The following is a 22,257-nucleotide window of genomic DNA, read 5'->3' on the forward strand; positions in this document are numbered from 1 at the left end:
ATGCATTTCTTTGCCCTCTAATTTTAAGAAGAAACTTTTTCCTCTACTGGAGAACTGTTCCTCAGACAGAGAACATAAAATACAGTAGGGAACCGATTATCCGGAACGGTCGGGACCATCGCTATTCTGGATAACTGATTTTTCTGGTTTTCTGAATTGCTACAAAAAGCCGTTTTTTTTTAATTGTTAAACCCAACTAAAAAAAAAAAAAAAAAAATATGGAAANGGAAATAATCTTAAAAATAAGAAAAAACGATGAAGTAATACACTAATGATTATTTCCAAAATGATGGTAAGGTAAACATCTTTAAAAAAAGAAAGAAAAATCGTAAATCTTATGAGAATGCTTTTTTTTTTTTTTTAAAAAAATGGTGAGAAAATTTATGGAATTTTGTTCCGGTTTTTTGGTTTTCCGATTTCCGAATAACGGGTTCTGTACTGTAGAATTATTTTTGTTGTTTTGTTGTTAAATTTCTATTTAGAGAAGTCAAGGTCAATATTAATAATCCAGTCAATTGGACAATTAAACGGCATTCTAGTGGTTAAAAAAATACATCAAGAGGATTAGATGAGCAAAATGTAAAAATATAATGTAGTTGATGCCAGGGATAGAAATTAAGAAAATTTAGTCACTAGCCTGTGATCCCGCCATTTTAAGATATCAGAAGTTGATACACACTGTCATTGGTCGGTTTACTTGCCTAAATTAGATTTCATTTTTAAAAAAGCTGACATAAATTAAATGAAAAAGTACAAAACAGAGAATGTGTAATATTCTCAAGTATGACAAAATATTATATTATATGATCAAAACAGCTTAAAATCTCTTTACATCAATTGCTGGTTTGAGAGACAATTGACAATTAATTTCATGGTGGTTCAAGTTAAATTTTAATGGTTCTGGATCAACTGGCCATTCTTAATTTCAAGCCCTTCATACTTTGCCTTAGGTAAATAATACAACTTATACCTAAGATTAGGCAATCAAACCTTGAAGGTTGCATTACATTATAAATTTGTTCATTAATTATAACTTTAATGGTAATTTTTTTTCCTGCAATGGGTACATTATAGTTATTAATAGTTTTTTAACAGCAAGGACAAAGAAAAAACTTTCAAACCTTTATAGAGTTATCACTCGAAGAAGTGATAAGTAGTGGTTCAAAGGGAAGAAACTTCATTCCAGACACACAACCCCTGTGAGCATCTCTTATTTCACTGTGCAAACGTCTTTTGTCAAGATCCCAAACTGCAATGTGCCCCATTGGACTAGCAGTAGCCATAATTGGTGGCCCATCTAAAATTAGATTAAATCAGGATAATTACACAAAAAATAAAAAAAATAAATAGGAAAAAAAAAACATAAGTAAATTTAGAAATTATATTTTCTATAATTATTGAAATAAAACTAATAATAGCAAACAATAAGTAAAATCTTCTGAAACAACTACAATGCCGATATTTATTATATTTATCGTTTACAGACATTTTATACTTATGAAAACAGTTGAATAATTAAGCAAAGATATGATAAGGACCAGAAGTAAGTGATCTTTTATTTTTAAATAAGATTTATTTTGCTCAAATTATATTACATAGCATAAAAAACATAAAAATTTCAAGAAATGACAATTAAAAAAAGATTAATTTAGTTGTCAATTACAAAATAAAATTAAATTAAAAAAGAAAAAATGTCTATAAAATAAAACAGTTATCTTACTTAGGAACCAATTTTATACCTATGTATTGTAGCTTTATACAAAGGGAAAAGAAAACTGTGGAAACGCTTGAATTTAAACTTAGTAAAACAATATTCAATGACTTATACCATAAGCAAATTGTACAAGGAAAAAAATTCACTGAAAATCACATGTTATAATCAGAAAAAAAGCTTAGATAAATTTATTTGCTTAGTTAACATTTCATAAAATCTCTCTCATTTAACAAAATATATTTATTGTTAGTTAGAATTTAGCAATAAAAACTACCTGTTCGAAAAGATATAGCTGTAACTGCACCCCAGTCTTGTGTGAACTTCATAACAGTTTCATCAACTTTTATATTGTGAACATAGATATCTCCTGATTCTAGACCAATAGCAACAGTATCCAGCTTTGGTGCCTACAAGTGGAACATTACTGCTTCAAATTGCTTTTTTTTGCTGCATATTTATTATATATTTTGTCTGTTTATTATTTTTTTAAAACTTCAAGTTTAGGTGTTAGAAACCGAAAATAAAATTTACTTAGTGAAAGAAACTATCTTATTGGTGGGCTGTATCATAGTTGAAGTTAAATAAGAATCAATGAATAAGTAAAATCAATTAAATGTTAATGAAAACAAAATCTAAAAAATTTAAAACTAATATTCAGTCTTGCTTTTTGTTTCTTGAAAGACCCTCATGAACAAAGAATTAAAATATCATTTGATGTAGACTATTTTTTTACAGTTAAACAAAAAATGCTGTTTTATTTAGATACCTAATATCTTACCTAGTGTACCTAATATCACAGATATATAAAATAACAACTTTTCTAATAATTCTACATAAGGTACCAAAAATATTATTTAAAAAAATTAATTATAATGTATCAAAGAAAATTAAAAAAGAAACATATTAGTTACATTTTTAATTATTTTGTTAAGCAATATTATAACTCTACAGACAATTCTGAGGTCCTTCCAGACTTTTTGTAAAAAGCCCTGTTCTATGAAATATTGTGAATACTGTAAAATAGGGTCATTTCTAACAGAATTCTGTTTTTATGTTTATGCTCAGCAAAAGGTTTATAATACATTAATAAATAAAGTTCAGCTTAAGGGGGGAAAAATCCTTGCCTTTCAATAAGTTGTGGTTTAAAAAAAAAAAAAAAATTAAAGATGCCATCGACACTGATTTTCAAAAGAAGAATTTTGTGAATTTTTAAAATGAAAAATATTATGAAGAATCTTCTTTTAAGACAAAAAAAATAATTCATAAAATGTCAAATTTTCCATTAAAATTATTTATGGCAGGTCCAATTTTCTGGTCAAATAATTTATGAAGAGGTCTGCTTTAACGATGGATGCAGTGGATTCAAATTTCCTCTAAATGGTTATTGGCAATTTCTAATATTATTGTTTATTGATATTAATACTACTATATTACAGTGGGTCATAAAAAAACATATTAGGAAAAACATAAACAACATTAAACCCATATTAGGTATCTACAACCAGAGTATCCATTACCACAATCTTTTTAATGAAATGATAAAAAAATCACATGTTTGCAATACTGGACGTTGTTATTTCTATTTCCCGTAATTTAGAAAAGGGTAACTTAAGACCCTTTAACTTACTTGCTCTAAAACTGTGACTGGAGATCCCCATCCTTCAAATGTGTAAATAAGTTTAGTAGTCCTTAAATTCCAGATCTCAAGCCTACCATCACGGCATCCAATAAGAATTTTATTTAGGTAAGTACTCGGATGAATAATAGCAGAAATTTGGGTATTGCTACCAAAAGGTATTTCCAAACTATTTTCTGAAATTAAAAAAGAAGAAAAAGAATACAGATGTATATAAGTAATAAAACAATAAATGAAGAAGAAAATAGCGTTAAATAGAATTGATAGAGCAAAAAAATTATAACAGGCAAAACCAATATAAAATACCAATAGTTGTTTGGTATTTTACATCGGTTTACCAATAATTTGTTGTTTTTACCATCGCACCTTGCTAATGTCAACTTGAAGAAAAGTTTTGTTCACATTACCAGTTTGATTTTTTTTTCTTCAATAATAATAATTAAAAAAAAAACGTTTAAAATACAGACATTTTAGATTAGATAACTATATGTAACATATTTTTGCATCGAAAATTCCTTTCTTGAATAAGTAGAATTTATATTTTATTTTACACTTAAAATAATAACAAGGAGTAGATGCTGAGTAATGATCGAGACTAAGTAACAGGGTCGAAATCCTATAGAATATAAAAGTCAAGAACTCAAAAATATATATAATTAATAATAATTTATCATTTCCTTACCTTCACTCTTAATATTCCACAAAATTAAAGTGTTATCTTCATAAATTGCAATTAAATGAGGCCCAAAAGGAAGAAGCAAAGAGACATTTTTTTCAGGACCTATGTAAGTATGTTTCAACTGAAAAAAATATGAAATTCTATTACACACAATTTAATATAGCTTAATGAATAACATAAGATTATAAAAATGTGTTTAAACTTCTTCAAAATAAGTTTGTTTCAGATTTTTCCTCTTATACATTGAATAACAAGAGGGAAAATATGCCTGTTAGATTGGAAAGCGATTATGTTAATCCAAGAGAAATAATGCTAGATCATAGTTGGGTTCAAGTACCCAACAAAAATTTCTTTCTGGCACTAAATTTTGTTAGCTGAATATCCAGAACATTCAATTTATAAATTAAAAATCATAGCAATTTCAAATAAATTTATTAAATCTATAATAATCCTTAAATGTTTAAAAAAAACAACTATATATACCTCATTCCCTCTTCGCCATGCATAAATGACGTTCTTACAGGCACTGAAAACAAGATAAGAGTCGGAGGTAAGGTAAGTAATTTCTTCAGAATGTTGCCCACCTATAGAACAAACACAAATAATGTCAAACAAATGAGCAATCAAATAAGGTACTAAATAAGTGATCATACTTTTATTAAAAATATTTTCTAAACATGTTATTCAAATGAATGAAACACTAACACACACATCCTTAGATCCCTAAATAATACAAATAAAATATTAAAAAAAAAAAAGAATAAGAAATTTAATATACTTACTAACACTCAACAAGTTCAACTTGGAACACTAAAAATAAAAGGAAAAATATGAGTAAACATAAATAAAATATAAACAATTTAACTTAAAAACTAGTGTAAATGTAAAAACTACTTCCAGTTTTGCTTGAAATACAATCATTCAAGAAATACTGGGACATGGTAAATAATGAATGTTACTCGGTTCTGGTTACTGCGGGGTGCTAGTCAAATCTTTCAACAAAAAAAGCACCTTTAAAGTACTTTTTAAGCACTAAAAAATATTTATAAGCACTATATACATTAGCAAAATAATTTTCCAATACTTTACATGATCATGATAAAATAACTAGTTTCTGACTAAGAACTCTTTTCTTAATTATATTAGCCACCATAAGAAGATTGAGATATTTTTCAGTTCAATTTCAGAGGGTGGAAAATGAAACCTGAAATTAAGAATATCTTGCAAAATGCAACAGAGTGGCACATGAGAGTGCAAAAATCTCACGGATTCCAGTTCAGTATACGCACATGCGGACCCGCAAGTAATTCATCAAACATGCAAAATGATTGGCGCTTCCACACGCAATGGACTGATGGTACACCGAAATACATTGTGTTCGAATCAATTGTGAAAACGTTGATTACAACAATGCAAAAAACTACACTTTTTGTGTAATATGTGGCAAAAATCGATGTGGTAAAGAAAATATCTCATTTCGAAAAGGGAAAATTCAGTACACTTTTTTTAAAAAAAAAACACAAAATAAAAAAGCACCTTTAAAGGCATTTAAAAAACAAAAATAAGTATCTTTAAGAACTTTTCAAAAATGCTACACACAATGACTGATAAAAATTAGAATAACAAATAAAGATTATAACCAGAGCAAGTCAAAAAGTGATTACTAAAATTCAAAATTCGGACATCAAAATACCTTATTAGTAAATCAGAATTTAAAAACCATATTGAAGTGGCTGATAAATTGATAAACAACTCCCATAAAAATGAGGTGGATTTAAGACAGAAACATAACCAATTGAGTATGGCAAAAAATTATTACTCAAATTTTATATTCATGTGTCACAACTGCATTGTATTAAAAATATCATTTCAAAAATCACATGAACCAAGACGGAAAAACAGTTGAAAATCCAGACTATTAAAAGATACTATCACTTTTTGTTACTGCGCTTTCCTCTAACAACTATTCTTTTTTTTTTTTTAAACTAGCAATATGCTACTTGCAAGGTAGCAGAAACAGAGCCCTTATTAAAGTAGTTTTATAATAGTGTGCAATTTTTTTAAAATTAACTTAAAAAGTTTTATTAGGAAATTCAAATTAATATGAATGGTTTCCAGATGCTGTTCCACAGAACCTTAGAATTCCATTGAGGGTCATACAGATTCCGAGGATGAGAGCTACTTAATTTTTAAATCAGTTATGATTTTTAAAATCTGTAGTTAAACCTATAATGAATTATTAATTTATTATTTCTGCTATTTGTATGAAATTATTTAATTGAGATGCTCACAATCAAGAAATTTTAAAGCTGTTTCTTTTAATGCCAATCAAACGAAAGAATTATGAAAAGAATATATCCATTTATGAAACATTTTAGTAGAATTTCACATTAAATAAAAACAACCAAATGTAATATTGAAAAATGATACTTTAATAAGCAATCTCAATGTTTATTTTTTTAATTTTTTTATTTATTATTTTAATAGACACAATATTTCAGTTAATTATTTTCAATTTATGTATGAGCTAAAATTAAACTAAGAGTTAGACTAGGTACTGCCTAGACCTGCAAAAACAACTCTCTGATGCAAATCCCCAAAAAATAATTTTGTGATTAATTATGATAAAACAATGATAAATAAATTTCATTCTTTATTTATTCACTCAATATTTTCAAAATATTTAATAAAAATAGATCATTGCCTATTTTTAAAGTAATTTATAGTCTTTTGCTAAATATGTTTAAAATTGTTAATAAAATTTAATCATTATATCCCTGGGTTTTGCCAAACGAAGGTTGAACATTTGAGATCCTACATCAAAAAACAATTCAGATTGTTGGGCTAAACTATAGGGACTACATTCTCTTAATTGGCTATATTCTGCTTATTTAAATGGTTAAGAAGCAAATCGCAATTCAAAGTATGTTTATGTGTTTGATTTCCAAGCTAAAAAAATGCTGAACATAGGTATATATCTATATACCTGTTCACTCAAACTATAATGGCTAAGGAGCCAAAGGGTTTTTGAACTGCAAAAATTTAATAAAATATATACTGGTTTGCCCAGGGTTGGTTACAAACGATATTGTTTGAGTTTATCCCTTTTTGCAATTTTTTTTTCAGTCTCTCTTTTTGCAATTTTTTTCTCCACAGTAGGCCACTATCTGTAAGTGCAAAAATTTTTGTATATTTCGACACAGAAATTAATTAGGAAAACTTCCCATTCATATAAAGTACTGCTGATCTCTTGCTTAATAGTAAATTTTTTAAATCAATCATAAGAAATTGATGACTGTTTAAAACAAATTTTTCAACCAATTACTTAAATTATTTAATTGGTTGAGTTTAAGAAACAAACGATTGAAAAAATAAGGAGTCAGTATGATTTTTTGATATTTTTATTACTAAGAGTCAATATTTAAATATTGTGTTTATACTTCTGATTCTGCTTCAGTCTTTCATTGAATCTTGATCCATTCGATTTCAATGAGGTAAAGCATAAAAATCGATACAATGGTTTTATAAATGTATGTTAAAAAAATTGTAAATTTAAAATATATTTTTCGCCTAGGCAAATGTAGTTGGAGCGACAGAACAGATCACGATTCGGAAATATACCCTATGATGAAAATAAAATAATGGAACGGAAAATAAATATTCTATATATTTATGAAAAATAGATATTTAAAATATACTGACTCCATAAGTATGAAAAGATTTGCCGACAGCCGTGACCACAAGACTTTCTTTTCGAGAAGTGATATATCGTAAATTTAAAGGAACATGATTGCTAACAAATCCGAGAGCACGATAACTAATAAAAATTTTGCTAGGTTGAGGCATTTTACTTGTAAATCATGGATAAACTTAAATTAAAGCAATCAAACAATTCGATTCGGATAAACAAAACTAGAAAACTGCACGTGTTGAAGATTTGTTTACTATTTCTTGAGAAAGTTCTTCGCTGCTTACTTTTGTTTGATGCAAGTTTCTAAATGGCATACGAAAAGATTTTAATATTGAAACGCATAGAAATAGGCATACGGAAGCGCTTAAATAAACAAATATTATAGAATGAGCAGCGCGTAAATTTGCTTATACCTCTTTGATAGTTAAAATGTCAAAATAAAAGTTTTCGAGTTTAAATTTCTTGCTTTAAAATTCGTTAAATTTTTTCTGTATACTCTCACCTCTTCTTCAACAGTCTAGTTTTATCACTCCTATTCTTTTTAAATTAGTGAAACTATATAAATTTTTTCTGAAAAAGTTTTCCTTTTGTTGGTGAAATACGAAGAAAGGTATTTTGTTTTTCCTTAGGCTTGAACGGGATGAAATTTCGTTGCTAAATTATTTTGTAAATCTATGGCAAGAACTCTGCTGTTTGTTTTAACCTTTAATCTTTATCTTCTATTTTTTTAAAAAAAAAATATTGTTCTCTCTGTATTTATTTGTGATAGCCATTAGATACGTTTCTTATAACGATCCCTGCTGCTTAAAGAAAAAAAGACGTTAAAACGTGAGGTTGCTTTATCTTGAGTTTACAAAACAATAACAAATATTTACCAAGGGTCATTGAATTTATTTTGACATAAAAATATTTCTTATACTCACTTTCTTCAAAACTTTTAAACTGTAGATCTAAGCATATGACATGCTGATTCTAAACAGCCATTCCCCAGGACCACTTAGACTGAAAACGGGACGTCCTTCCTCTCTCTTTATTTATATAAAACCCAAGATGTTTCACCTCTAATAAATGCTTACAGTAAAAAAGAATAGATGTTTGAATCATTTTTTGGAAATATTCGCTATCCGTTGATTCATTGTTAACAAAATAATATTTCTATAGAAAACTCAAAAATTTTTAACATCTGTTTAAGAGTGGTTTTCTTAAAATGGAAAGTTTAGTTCAGACATTCTAATTGGCATTAAAATATCATTGCATCTATGTAATAGCAAAAATGACTTGTTGTATAAAGTCATTATAATAGAAAGATTTCAGTAGTTGGTTGCTATCATTAAGGAGTGCAGTTTATAATACATACATAAATACTATAAGAAATTTCAAAGTGAATTGATAAAAAATATGTAAAAAGAAATGCAATTCATTAGGGAAGCTGTTTGAAATTTTTTTTGTCATAGAAACCTTTATGATAAATCTTCATATGAATCTGTAAACATATTAATTTGAAAATTTTTCATGTGAAGAAGTAAATTTTTTCATCGTTTTACCAATAATAAATCTTAAAATTAAGTTTTGTGTAAATTAATTACGGGCTCAGGTGCCCTGCATGTCATCTGTGCAAGGTCAAAATTACATGGTGCTCTTGCCATGGTGGTTAAGATAAGGCCCTGATAAACACGGCTGGGTGCCTGGTCGGGGTTGAGTGCTCTGTATTTTAGCCTTCATGAAAAAGGGTTTATCAAGGTGCGGTTTTCGACGTGGATTGTCAAGACAAGAGTGCTTAAAAGAACTTAATTCAGGGTCTGACACAGTATGAAACCTAAATAGTCATAAATGCAATTTATTTTAATCAGGTAAAATGTCATTTGATTCTGAAATAGTTTTAGTTTAGTATGAATTGGAATAGAAAAATTTCTAAATTTTATCAACTTATGTTTTGTTTTGTTATTTTTTTTTTCATTATAACTTTGTTTAAAAGTAGTTTTTGTGAAGCAAAAGTAAAATTAATAAAATATGTTTAATTTGAAAATTACAAAAATACTGAATTATTTAACTGCATAGTTTTAAAAATAATTACTTTATTAAATTGATCTGTGTGAAAAAAATTCTGAATAGCTTTTACTTTGCTAATCACATTTATATAAACTGAAAGCAAATCTTAATTGTTCAATAGCTAAAGTGTACTTTTAATGAGTGCTGAGAATATTTTAAGTTTTGAAATCAGACTCAAAACCATACTTTTTCAGAATAATTTTTTTTATGGATATTCGACCATCTAAATTAGGGGATAACTGCGTTCTGAAAAGTATGTATACCTAATAGTTTTCAATCCTTGGTGATCCCGTAATTTTAGCAATCAAGAGTTTGAGACCCCTTAATGCTAATTTCACTTTTTGCATATACAGTAAAACCTCGCTACAACAATATTTTTGGGTCCAAATAAATATATTGTTGTAGAGGGATATATTGTTACATCGAGGGGCAACATACTTTGGGGACAAAATAGGATTTTTTTAAAATTTTAATGTTGTGTATGTATTAGCTATAAATGTATATATTTTATAAAAAATTAATTTTCAGAGTGTTATTTTATGACGAAATATTAAAAACAATTGAAATAAAATAAGATCGCAAACACACCAGAAAATCGTTTTTATTGAAAATGGAAATTCGATATTTTTATTTGTTTATTCATTATTTATATTTTTTTTTTTTGACAATCAAGTCAACAAACAAAATATGCATTGAGAAATACGAAAACGATTTTTGTTTGTGAATGGTTACACCCACCCTCCATGGAAAAAATTCTTGTTCAGGTATTAATCTGATGCTTGTGGTCATTTGTGATTCATTATCAGCTTTTAGCATGAAGGAAATTAAATCATAGAGGAATGTTATACATTTGGAATCTCTATGGGNGCTGTTAATGGATAAAAATAATGAAATTTTAAATTTACTTACATAATTGATAATGGTGTTGAGCTTTTCAGTGGTTAGTTTGTAGTAATTAAATAATTTAAATCACTTTAATAGTATATTTTAGTTGCAATATTGTTTTTTTTACGATATTATTAAGCATTATTAATATTAGCTTTGCTTGAAAAATGTAGTAAACTCTAATTTAAATATGAAGAAAAAATCTGATTTTCTTTTCTTTAAAAAAAGATCTTTTGAAAACTGAAATATTTTCTAGATGGCTTCATAATATTTATTATCAATTTAAAAAGTCTTACTTAAAACTATGGATTTAAGGCTCTTTCCAAATATTTCCAATTCGTTAATAATTTTCTAAACTATTGTTAAAAGACATTACATAACTTAAGAAAAGATTCTCATATTGTTGCCTGATATTGATTAGTTATCAGTTAGTTGTTAGCATCGACGTTGGTTTATTGAAATTTGCTTTATTATTTTACATCAAATTAAAGAAGAATACAATAAGTTGTTTCCAGTGGAATCTCAAAGCACTATTTTTGATGAACTTGTAAATATGTTTTGCTATTTTTTGTCCTTTGAATTTGTTTGATTTTTTTTCTTTTTTTTTTTTTTAATTAGCTGAATAAAATTGTTTACATAATCAAAATATGTGCTAAACAAACTATGTGAACTTAATGTTACCTTAATTTAAAAGCATTATGAAGCACAGAATTATTCTCATTTTTTTTTTTTTTTAATCATTTTAGATATTTGTGTCATTTGCATTAGTCTATATATGACATGAAATACTGTAAATACCTGTGTGTATAAGTTGACTTCTCAAACCCCTAAAATTTTTTGCAAAACAGGTTGCCTTATGCACCATCAATAAAATTTGACATCCATTATTCATGAAAACTCGCTGCATGATAAACAATGAGATAGATATTAATAACTCTGTATTAATTTTCTGCTTTCAAGAACTACTTTTACTACCCTACAATTTTGTATTCTTCAGTAGTCAACTTAGCACACCCAATTATATCCAAAATTTGCTACCTTGTAATCAAAAATAGAGGGTCTTCTTATACGCCAAGATATACGATATATCAGGGCTAAAAAAAACTCAGAAATTTTACCTGTCCTTGAGGACAACTTGTCCAACAATGTACCCGTACTCCTTTGAAACTAACCCGTAGCTTCTAAATAAATAAAAATCTAATTTTTTCTTATTTATTATAAACATTTATATAAATTGCACAAGGAATTAGTAGTTACTAGGATTACAAATTACTAGGATTACATTATACAGTAATAAAAGAAATACTAGGTTACTAATAGTAACCTAGTATTTCTTTTATGAAATAGTTTATTTCTTTTATGAAATAATTTAAATGACAAGTCAAGTAATCAAGATCAATGATCAAGTTATCTGGAATGTCAATTTATCCTAGGGTACTGAGTTTTTTAAATGGATCAAATATGACGTTTGCCAGTTCCACAATCAAGCCAATGATTTACAGAGGTTTCAGCACAGAAGTCTGAAAGGGGTTTTCCATTTAGGTAGATGTTCATAATTGTTTTTAACGCTTCTTGTTTAAGACCAGTACATTATGTGTTTTTTTGTAAGTGCATTGCTGAAAAGCCCCTTTCAACCGTTGCAGTACTCCCAGACAGAGAAAACATCAATTCCAATAACAAAAATAGAAAATGTACCACGAACATTAACGAGAAAATGGCCGTCCTCGCGGAAGTCACATTCGAGAAATTTGCTGTCCGCAGGGAAGTTTTGACTGCCGAGGACGGGTGGTTTTTCGAGCCCTGATATATATGTAACATAAAAAACTTCTATTAATCTTTTTATGTTAGTTGTTTGCTTTAAAACAACTTCTAATTAATTATTCTAATTGAAAAACTTTCTCATACTTTTAAAAAGCCACATCCTGTTCTTAAATCTATTTTTGGCTCAAGTATACATAATTATAAGTAAAGACATTTTTCCATTAATCTTCGTGGGAATCATTCGACCTATTTCATAAACCAATAGTCATTTTTAAGATTTCCCTCTTTGCCCTAAATAGAGACATTTTCGGTTTTTTTTTTTGCGAGATTTTCCCTACCAGAGAGACTGATTGTCGATGGAGTTAACTTCACTTTTCGCTCGTCATCCATTTGAAAATTATCTAATAAAATAATTTTCCTTTCATAAAAATCCTGTGTCTGTTTTCCTGCTCGGTCCGACTGCATCATTTTACACATATATATAAATTTAGTCATTATTGAAAAATAGAACTTTATGTCATTGGTATTAAGTAAAGGGAAGGGGGGGGGAACTATGATAAAAATATTTAGGATAAATAAAAAAAACTGAGTAACCGCTATTAAAAAAAATGTGGTAAAGATGATTAAAAAAATAAATAAATAAAAGTTTTTTCGTTTATTTAAATTTAGTTGTTGCTTGGTAGTTAGTAGTGTAATTTGCTTATGAGATTTGTTTTTAAGTAAGTTTTTGAGCGTTTTATTTTGAGCGTTATATTTTGTACTGTATTTTCTCTTCCTGGTCTTGGGCAAAACCTTTCAGGTACAGAGAGAGCAATTTAGACACTTGTTGGGCTCTCTCGATAGAAGAGGTTTTGCATTTATGGTTTCCGGAGCTGATACCCCCTGAAGACGTCAGCTTCGGTTGCCGTATTTTTTCATTTTTCATTGTTTCTTTCGTTACACTTTTTTAAGTTAACCTGTTATCTGTTTTACCGTGCTGGAAAAAATGACAATAATAAATAAGAAACGCTCCGTCATAATGCTGCATTGTAATTAGATCAGAAAAGCAGCAAAAACGAAGCAAACTAAAGCAATATCCTCAATTCTTGAAAAAAGCATTGAAAAAATTAGGAAGTAGACTCGTTTGAATATAATTAAAAAAATAAATATCAGCAGTACATAACTTATGGTTCAGTATAAAGTAATCTAGCTCCAATTTTTCCAAATTTCGCTTTTCCATTACATCCCGATTGAAATCATATTAAAAAATAAATCATACTATGTTTCAAACTATATATCATTGCATTAAAATCTGTTCCATATAAGTAAATGTATGATTAAAATTTTTGAAAATGGAATTTAATATTAACTTCTGAAAAACAGATTTATAAATCACAAAATTATTTTCGCAGATTATTATTTTAAAAAATAATAATAATTGTATTCGCAACAGTTTTAAAGTTTTACTTTGTTCATAGTTAACAATCTGAAAAATTCACAAGAATTATAAGATTTTTGAAATCTCATTCCAAAAGTGCTGTAATTTATTTCACACTTAGTAATTGAAACTTATTAACACAATATATTTACAAAGAATTTACAACTATAAAAACCAATAAAAAAAAATCTCATATTAAAATGATTTGTACATTTATCAAAAAATGGTTTATTTAAAAATAGATATTTTGATTTAAATCAATGATTTTATTAAAATTTTTTAATCAGGATTTTAATTATGAACTAAATCAACAAATCCTGATTAAAAACCTATCTGTGTACAATTTGATGGAGAATTAAAAATTAGTTCACATTAAAAGGGATTCATTTTAACAAAGTTCTAAAAAACTAACTGTTTCTGTTGTATCTTTTTTTTTATAGAAAAGACACGTCAACTTCTTTTCAATGGTGCTGCGAACCGTAAAATTGCTGAGAATGGAAATGCTAATGCACAAAATGGATTTCATGAAAACAATAGATCAAAAGGACAAGGTGATAGGCAATTTAAATTTGAAATATTTCTTGCTTGAAACTATATAATTAATATTTATTTGAATGCGTAAAAATTATCAGCATTTTAAAATCAGTGAATAGACCTATATCCTTAACCATGTATATCAGAGCTCTTGCTAAATATTTTGCTACTTTTTTTACTAAGTGTACGGAATGTAAAAATTCAGAATCATTATGAATCATGATTTATACTTAATCATTATGAATCATGATTCATTACTTTGTCTTTAATAGCCCCACTATGGAAAATAATTTTGTTTTACTTTTCCATTATAATTTAAATAAAATGTTCCCAAATTACTTTGCTTTCTTAATGCTATAAGATAAAAAAAATAATAAAGTCTGATATGGTCAGGTGAGTTCAAAATCAAGCTTTCTTTCATAGAAAGCCTGAAAACCAAACCGTTAAATTAATTTTACTGAATTTTTCAATGCATTTTATATGCAATATATTCATATAAATTAAATATGATTCACAACTAATCTATTTTGAATTTTTTGTTACAGTAATGCATTCGAAAGAACATGTTTTAATATACCCACTTTACCTCTTGGTATAGTTCTAAAATTAGTATATATTTCACTAAAAAACATTTGTAAATATTGTTTTAGGAATAAAAATGCTCTAAAATAAATGTATTAGGATTATTCTTCAAAAATAAAGGCTATAAAAGAATTTTTTATCTTATTTTATTTAAATTAAAGAGTTAAATATCCATGACTATTAAAATTAGGTTTCACTCCGGGTGCTGTTTATTTTGTTGATATCTGTATATTATTCAGTATATTTTCTGCACAATTTCATCACAAAACAAGAAAACTGTAATTTTTTTTTAATTACAAAATAAATGAGAGTGTAAAAATTAATATCTACATTGGTAATTTAAAGTGTTTTTAGTGTCTTATAACAGATGTGTATTTTTATTCAATTGAGTTATTTTAAAGGAATTGTTTTATTTTCTATGAAAAAACTGCCATATGAAGGCAGAAACTTGTGTGAAAACTCATCTATATCTTTAAATATGTTCACTAAGTTGTACCATTATGCTATATTGGTAAATTTTTTAACTGTATAATATGTCTGTTACATTGTTATTTACCCCCTATAATGTCTTCTCTTTAAAAAGATAAATTTTTAAAGAAATTTTGTTTGCAGTGTTATAATTACTATGTAGGGCTATGATCAAACAAGTAAGTTATTTTTCAGCTATTTCATTAAAAAATGTAAAGCATTGAATGCTTACAAAAGCTAACACAGAAGTTGAAGCAATATGAAACAGCAGCCTAATCTTTGAGGAGTTCCTTTTCAAAAATAATTAATTCAGCTTTATGGCTTCAATAAAAAACAAAGTTAGCCACATCTTAAAAGTTGTTGAAGCCAGGGCCGGATTTACATATAAGCTAAATAAGCTGTAACTTGGGGCCCCGAGATGACAAGGGCTCCCAGATCATACTTTCCCCCCTCTTTTTTTAAAGTTTTATTCGGAGCTGGGGCTCTCAGAAGCCGAAAATGCATTTTTTTCCTTTTTTACATTGTCGGACATAATAAATATAAATAAATGACTGAATAAAACAAAAAACTTCGTTGTCACTAGTAGGGTACATATCATCTTTCAAGCAATTTGAGTATTAATAAATTATTTATAAATAAAAAATTTTTTAGTTTAAAAGTTAAAGTTTTTTTTTTGCCCCATCGTTCGATCATCAGACTATTTAATATCTGTTTCTAAGGATCAGAATTCCCTTTTATTTTACTTTAAAATTGTACAAATGATATATTTAATGCTTTCATGTGATAATATGCAGCAGTTTTAAACAGCACTTTAAAATATCTAAAAAAGGACAGAAATTGTCAGTTAAAAAAAAATTAACTAATACTTTTGAATAAGAATTTAAATAACTACACACGTTTGTTTTTCTATCTCATTCTATATAGCATTATTTAAAGTAGACAGTTGCGCTTGGGTATGATGATGACGTAATAAAAGAGGCATACAAAAAAAGCAAATTTCATTTCAGTTAAAATCCTCAATATTATATTTTTAAACTCCTCGAAAATGTAGTAAAAGAGGTATACAAATTAACTGTGGTAAACAAATTAATATTAAATAAGAACGAAACAAAAATGATATCGAAAGATGGGGAATCACTAATGAGACCGGGATGAAAGACTTGATTGAATAGTATAACTAGAAGGTGTTTCTAAAATTCTGAAATCTATCAGGCTTTAATTTTTTTTTTTTTTTTTTTTTACTGTCACAAACTTTATCAGTAATTAAAAATAATAAATTCGTTAGATTTCAATATTGGTTCTGTTTTTTCGTTGATTAATTGTTAAACATTAACAGATATTTGTCTTTTAAAACATTTCATTCTATAATAAGATAATTATTCTACAATTGTAATTATCTAAAACTAATAGCTAATTGATATAAAGCTTTGGCGTGTTCCATTGATATGTTGAATGCTGGTTTTGGCGGGATGACCAGGACAGTAGCTCTATCACATCCCAGCCACTATACACCATCAAGAGCAGAGCTGATACTTTAAACTCATATGACATTTATTCTCTCTGATATTTAATAGACCCTTTAATAAATCCTTAAAAATATAAGCCAAAAATTTACATAAATAACGATAATTTTTTTCTTGCACTAAAATTTAACAAATGTACTTAAAATAATTAAAAAGAAAGCAGAAATAATTAAGAAATATTTTCAATATAAACATCAATTAAATAATATCAGCTTACGAAATGTTCTTTTTATTTTTGCAAACAGTATTAACATAACGGCCCTCACCTGTTCCAGGGACTGCTGGATTGGGTTCAAAATGACAAGGCTAAGGTGTTGAATATTAGTAGTAGTCGGAAACTCGAAATTGGGTCGGCTGTGCAATGACTGTTATAAAATAAACTAATAAATTTGGCCGGGATAGCCTGGTTGATAGGGCGTTGGACTCGTGTTCGTGAGAATGGGAGTTTGAATCCAGCCGGCAGAAGAATACCCATGTATAAAATGGTGACTGGTGCATGTTAAATCTGTCGAGGTCACAAAGTCCTCCAAGTTCTCATAACAAATAAATACCTCTGGGTACTAATCTAGCAGTTCCCTTGTCTTCTGGATTGGATTCAAAATGACAAGGCTACGGAGTTGAATATGAGTAGTCGTAAACTCGAAATTGGGTCGGCTGTGCAATGACTTATAAAATAAACTAATAAGTTTGGTTGGGATAGCCTGGTTGATAGGGCGTAAACTCAAAATTGAGTCGGTTGTTTAACGGCGGTTATAAAAAAAATAAAACTAATAATCAAATTGTATTTTCTTGTATTCTTTCTAACTCTTTGAATATTTTCTACGCACATTCAAAATTTCATGTTTCTAAGTCTTATAGATTTTGTAACGTAAAGAAAATACAATTGAAAAAAAAATTCGCGAAAAAATCATTAAAAATTGAAAATAAAATATATTGAAAATGAATCTAAAAAAAAAAAACTCTTAAATATATAGTGGCCTAGAATGCCAAATTTTTACTCTGTGCTTAAAATGTGTTTCTTTTGTAACTTTTTCCCCTCGTTCAAAAAATATGTGCAATAAAAGAAAGGTTCTACATAATAGTCTCATCACAATTAATATATTTAACAATAAAGTAATATTATCAAATTTTTTAATTATATAATGTTAATATTCAACAATAAAAAATAGTGGCAGTTTACTTTAGGTGCATAGAAATGGAATTGAACTTATAAGGGCCCCATCATTTTCAGTAGCTTAGGGCCCCACCAAGCTAAAAATTCGGGCCTGGTTGAAGCAAACTGTCAATAAAAAAAAAGAGCAGAAAAGTCATTAAAGAATATCATATCAGACGATGATAAAGAAATAATTTATTTTAATAGATTTCATTTAAATAGATTGAAAGAATAGTTAAGATTGAATTTTATTGCGCTTAAATTACGCCTATTCAAAGATATATTATAGAAAATTAATTACCATGCAACTTGTCAAGCATTAAATTAAAAAATAAACAGAAATTATGAAAAATAAACATTCTTATGCTCATTATGTGAATGCATTTCCAGGAACTAAGAAGTGGGGAAGATGAGGTGTCAAATGACAAAAAGAGGCTGTGGTGAGTGGGTGGTGAATGATGTAAACTTTTTTGGTGGCCACTTTATTTATTTGACAGGTGGCAACCTCTAATCTTGCCCTTTATGTGGTATCCAGACCTTCTGCTGCATTGTATTTTGTTGTTGTTATTTTTACTGTATGATTAGGCGTGAAACTCTTTTTGCTAAATGAGATAAAAAAATAATTTAATTTACAGAGTATGCAATGGATTTAAATGTTTATATTATATTGATAATAACTAAAGTTGGTAAAATTGAGTGTAAAGGTTAAAATATTTTACTTCAAATTTTGCAAAGAGATTTTTTAAAATTTGTTATTTGTATTTCAGGAATAACTAATGGTTTGAATGGTCATTGTTCGTCACAAAACATGATTGCCTGTGTTTTCTGTGAAAAATGTACTGTTGCCAGTAACTGTAGAACTTGCAGTATTTGTTTTTTGAGTTACTGTCACTTGTGTTCAATTTTGCAGTGAGTAATTTTTCTTTTCTTTTTTGAATTTTTCTAGCAATTACTTCTAAGCAGTGTTATTGAAAACTGAAAAAATCAAATTACAAATTTTTTTATGTGAATTATTTTAATCTTTTAAGAGGTGTCTGGTTTTTGTTATTTTATTTGAAAATCATATGTTTATATATTAGACAGTCGGTACTTAACAAACTTCCATTTTGCGAATTTTTCTATTTTGCGATCTTTTTCAATGTATTTTCTGGGGGAAATGACCTCGAATTGATTTTCGAAGCCACTTAACTTTTAGAGAAAGCGGTAAAATCCCTTTCCCTTTTTGTTCACATTTCAAACGAAAAACTCCGACAAAATTAACAGATTTTATCGGTAGCAATTGAACTTAAGAACACATGTATTAATGTATGTTTAAAATTACCTTTCTAATAAATGCAGCTATAATTATATACATAAATAAAAAAATTTTTTTAGTTAAAAATGTATGTAGCATAATAGTGTGACACTGGATAATGTTCTGTTCTATTCTTGTTTTCCATGCAGATTTCTTTTATGGTTAAGATTTGTAAAATAAATAATAGATACTTATTTACAAGATAAAATGTATCAATTTCTATTTTAATTGTCTCTAGTGTTTATGGATTTAAAACTTGTTATGTGTTTAAGTATTTTGAAAAGTGATTTTCTATTTAACAAATTTTCCATGTAACAAACTTATATAATTTTGTTGTTATATAACCATATAACAACAAAAGGGATAAATATGTAAAAAATACTGTGTGTTCGTTTCTTGTGTTTATGTAATTTATTAGCATGTTTATAAATGACCAGTTGAGGAATTACTGGCTGCATTTTCTGAATTAGCAGTGATTATTAAGCGCAAATATGTTGCCTTTCAGTTCTAAATTTAAGTCTTTTTAATTAATGTAATATTTAGTATTAGAAAAGTAAGACTGTATAAATGTTTAAATATTTTTGTATAATAATGACATGATTTTTATTTTTTAAATTTTTTTTTATAAAGAATGCCTGCTTTATAAACAACTTGTGATTCCTTGTTTAACCAATGTTTGGAACCACAGATTTAGAGAATGAAAGATTTAAATTCTTATTCAATTAATATTATTGTCATAAATTTTTTTTTAAAATTCTTTTTCCAGGTATGGCTCACAGGAAGAAACTGCTGTATGTCTATCATGTCTTCAGTAAAGATAATCATTCACACTTTTAAATATATATTTGTAAATTATGTATAGAGATTTTATGCAAGCAAAATTTTTTCTAGTTCAATGTTAATAATTTATTGTAAATAAACTAATTTTTATAAACAAGTTTATTTAATTTTTTTTAATCCTTTGCTATTTTAGCTAACTGAATGCTGCAGAGAAGAAGGCCTTAAATTGCAAGGTTATTCTTAAGAATAAATTTTTTTTTTTTCATTTAAGAAAATATAATTTCATTACCAAATTTATGTTATCTATTTTTTCTGTTTATTCATATTAATTTTCTTTGACCAAAGATCGAGTTTTGTGCAAAATGCATAAAATTCACTGTCCAAAACTATTCTATAGTATTAAAACTATAGTAAAAAAATATAGGTTTAATATCGGCGGAAATCCTGCAATTTGTATTTTTATGATTCTATGGCTGAGTTATATAGACTGTATGGACAGCCACAGATAGTGCAGGTCATCCGAAGCAATAGATTAAGATGGCTTGGCCATGTCTGGAGAGGTCCAGAAAACAATGCTGTACGAATAGCCACCTTTAAAAATCCTTCTGGATCTTGGGCCAGAGGAAGACCTCCAACTAGATGCTCGATGACACTACTAAAGATCTCAAAGTAATAAAGATTAACAACTGGAAAAAAGTCGCCATGTATAGGAGGCTACACGTGGTTGAGGCAGCCAAGACGCGTAAGGGGCTGTCGTGCTGAAGAAGATGACTGAGTAATAAAATATGTAATGTGAGGAAGATGTATTGTGTAAACTATAATATCTATCTTAACGCTTAATAATTGAATGTATGAGTTCATAGACCATCTCCACCAAAACTGATTTTACAGGAGAGACAAAAGTCTAAATAGTTAAGTATCAGCTCGATATATAGATTTTTTAAATTTAAATATGGCTGATTACAAAATAGTCTATTGCAATTCTGAGATGACTTAACTTTCTAATTTAAAAAAATAATTAGAACTTAGAGATGACCGGTTTTCAAACAAAACCTTAAAACGAATACTTAACATTATTTTTAACAAGCCAAAATATTAATAATTTGTAATTTAGAAATTAAATAAACACATTGTTGAAGTCTTAGACTACATATCTATGGATATTTGTGTAGTTTCTGAAATCTTTTGGGTTATGACTATCAGTCCTGGGCAACTTAAAAATTTCTTCATGGGAGGACAAAAACTCATTTGGTTCATATTAATTATTTAAAATTTTTTTGACGTCTGCCATTTTCTTGTGGTTTACAGCAACTTTTCTAAAATATGCTTATTTAACTGGATATAGTGTCACTTTTTACACAGAGTTAATGTTCATTTGAATAAACCACCATGGCAAGGAAATAACTTCACCAGGTGTAGTGCTTTTATAAGTAAAATTTCTCCTTTCTTGCTTTTCCATTGGAGCATTTTGATAAAACATTTTTCTAATAATGCTCCCGCCACCAGCTTTTGAAGTCAAGTATATTATTTGCAGTCACCTCCTTGTAGTCACCTTTACAGTTCATAGTATTTCATTTTCTCCCTCTTTATTTTCTTGCATATACCATCAGAGGAACTACCCTGTGATTCACTTATTGTGTGTTGAAACGCAACAACAAAATAACAAGCCTAAATTAAATAATTAATTGTTAGGTTATACAAACAATTTCAAAGGCAACAATGGCAGCCGTCATAGCAGTATTTTTCAACTTTGTTTCGTGAACAGTTTATCTTCAGGATAAGGCATGTTTTCAAACTAAATTGATATTTCACTGCACAAAATATTTTATACGGAGTAGGAAAATGTTAATTTCTTATATCTCAGCTAAACTTGGGAAAGCAAGAATTTCAGTTTTGAAAAAATAGAGAAGAGATGACTGGTTTTCAGATGCATGGATTCAATTAGTGTGTATATCAGTCAAAAATTCTCAATTCATTGTTATTTTTCAAAATGGAGAATATAGAAAAAGTGTATTTTTACTGATAACAGGTCTTGGTTCAAGACCTAATATCTGGAAAAATCAATTTTTTATATACAAAACTTCTTAACTT

The 22,257-nt window shown here is 27.7% G+C and overlaps 1 protein-coding gene and 1 non-coding gene across 3 annotated transcripts in view; one reads left to right on the forward strand and one right to left on the reverse strand.

Moving 5' to 3' along the window:
* The window catches only part of LOC107445490 (WD repeat-containing protein 36), a 30,773-nt gene extending 22,766 nt beyond the window's left edge, over positions 1–8,007 (reverse strand). Inside the window, exons 1-7 of the mRNA XM_016059892.2 lie at positions 7,732–8,007; positions 4,812–4,839; positions 4,513–4,613; positions 4,033–4,150; positions 3,342–3,526; positions 1,989–2,121; positions 1,122–1,297 (exon numbers count right to left, since the gene is read on the reverse strand). Of these exons, the coding sequence (XP_015915378.1) occupies positions 1,122–1,297; positions 1,989–2,121; positions 3,342–3,526; positions 4,033–4,150; positions 4,513–4,613; positions 4,812–4,839; positions 7,732–7,875 (885 nt within the window). The 5' untranslated portion in view covers positions 7,876–8,007. The remainder of the gene's footprint in view (positions 1–1,121; positions 1,298–1,988; positions 2,122–3,341; positions 3,527–4,032; positions 4,151–4,512; positions 4,614–4,811; positions 4,840–7,731) is intronic.
* A 96-nt stretch (positions 8,008–8,103) lies between these two features.
* LOC107445472 (uncharacterized) lies at positions 8,104–20,323 on the forward strand. Of its 2 annotated transcripts, none has more exons than XR_006225860.2 (4): positions 8,104–8,330; positions 14,273–14,383; positions 18,860–19,001; positions 20,153–20,323. It is a non-coding gene; the product is annotated as an uncharacterized protein (transcript). The 2 variants fall into 2 exon arrangements; XR_006225859.2 differs by lacking the exon at positions 8,104–8,330 and adding an exon at positions 12,068–12,196.
* The last annotated feature ends 1,934 nt before the right edge of the window (positions 20,324–22,257 follow it).

This window comes from Parasteatoda tepidariorum, chromosome 10 (assembly GCF_043381705.1).
Source record: "Parasteatoda tepidariorum isolate YZ-2023 chromosome 10, CAS_Ptep_4.0, whole genome shotgun sequence".
NCBI classification, from domain to species: domain Eukaryota; kingdom Metazoa; phylum Arthropoda; class Arachnida; order Araneae; family Theridiidae; genus Parasteatoda; species Parasteatoda tepidariorum.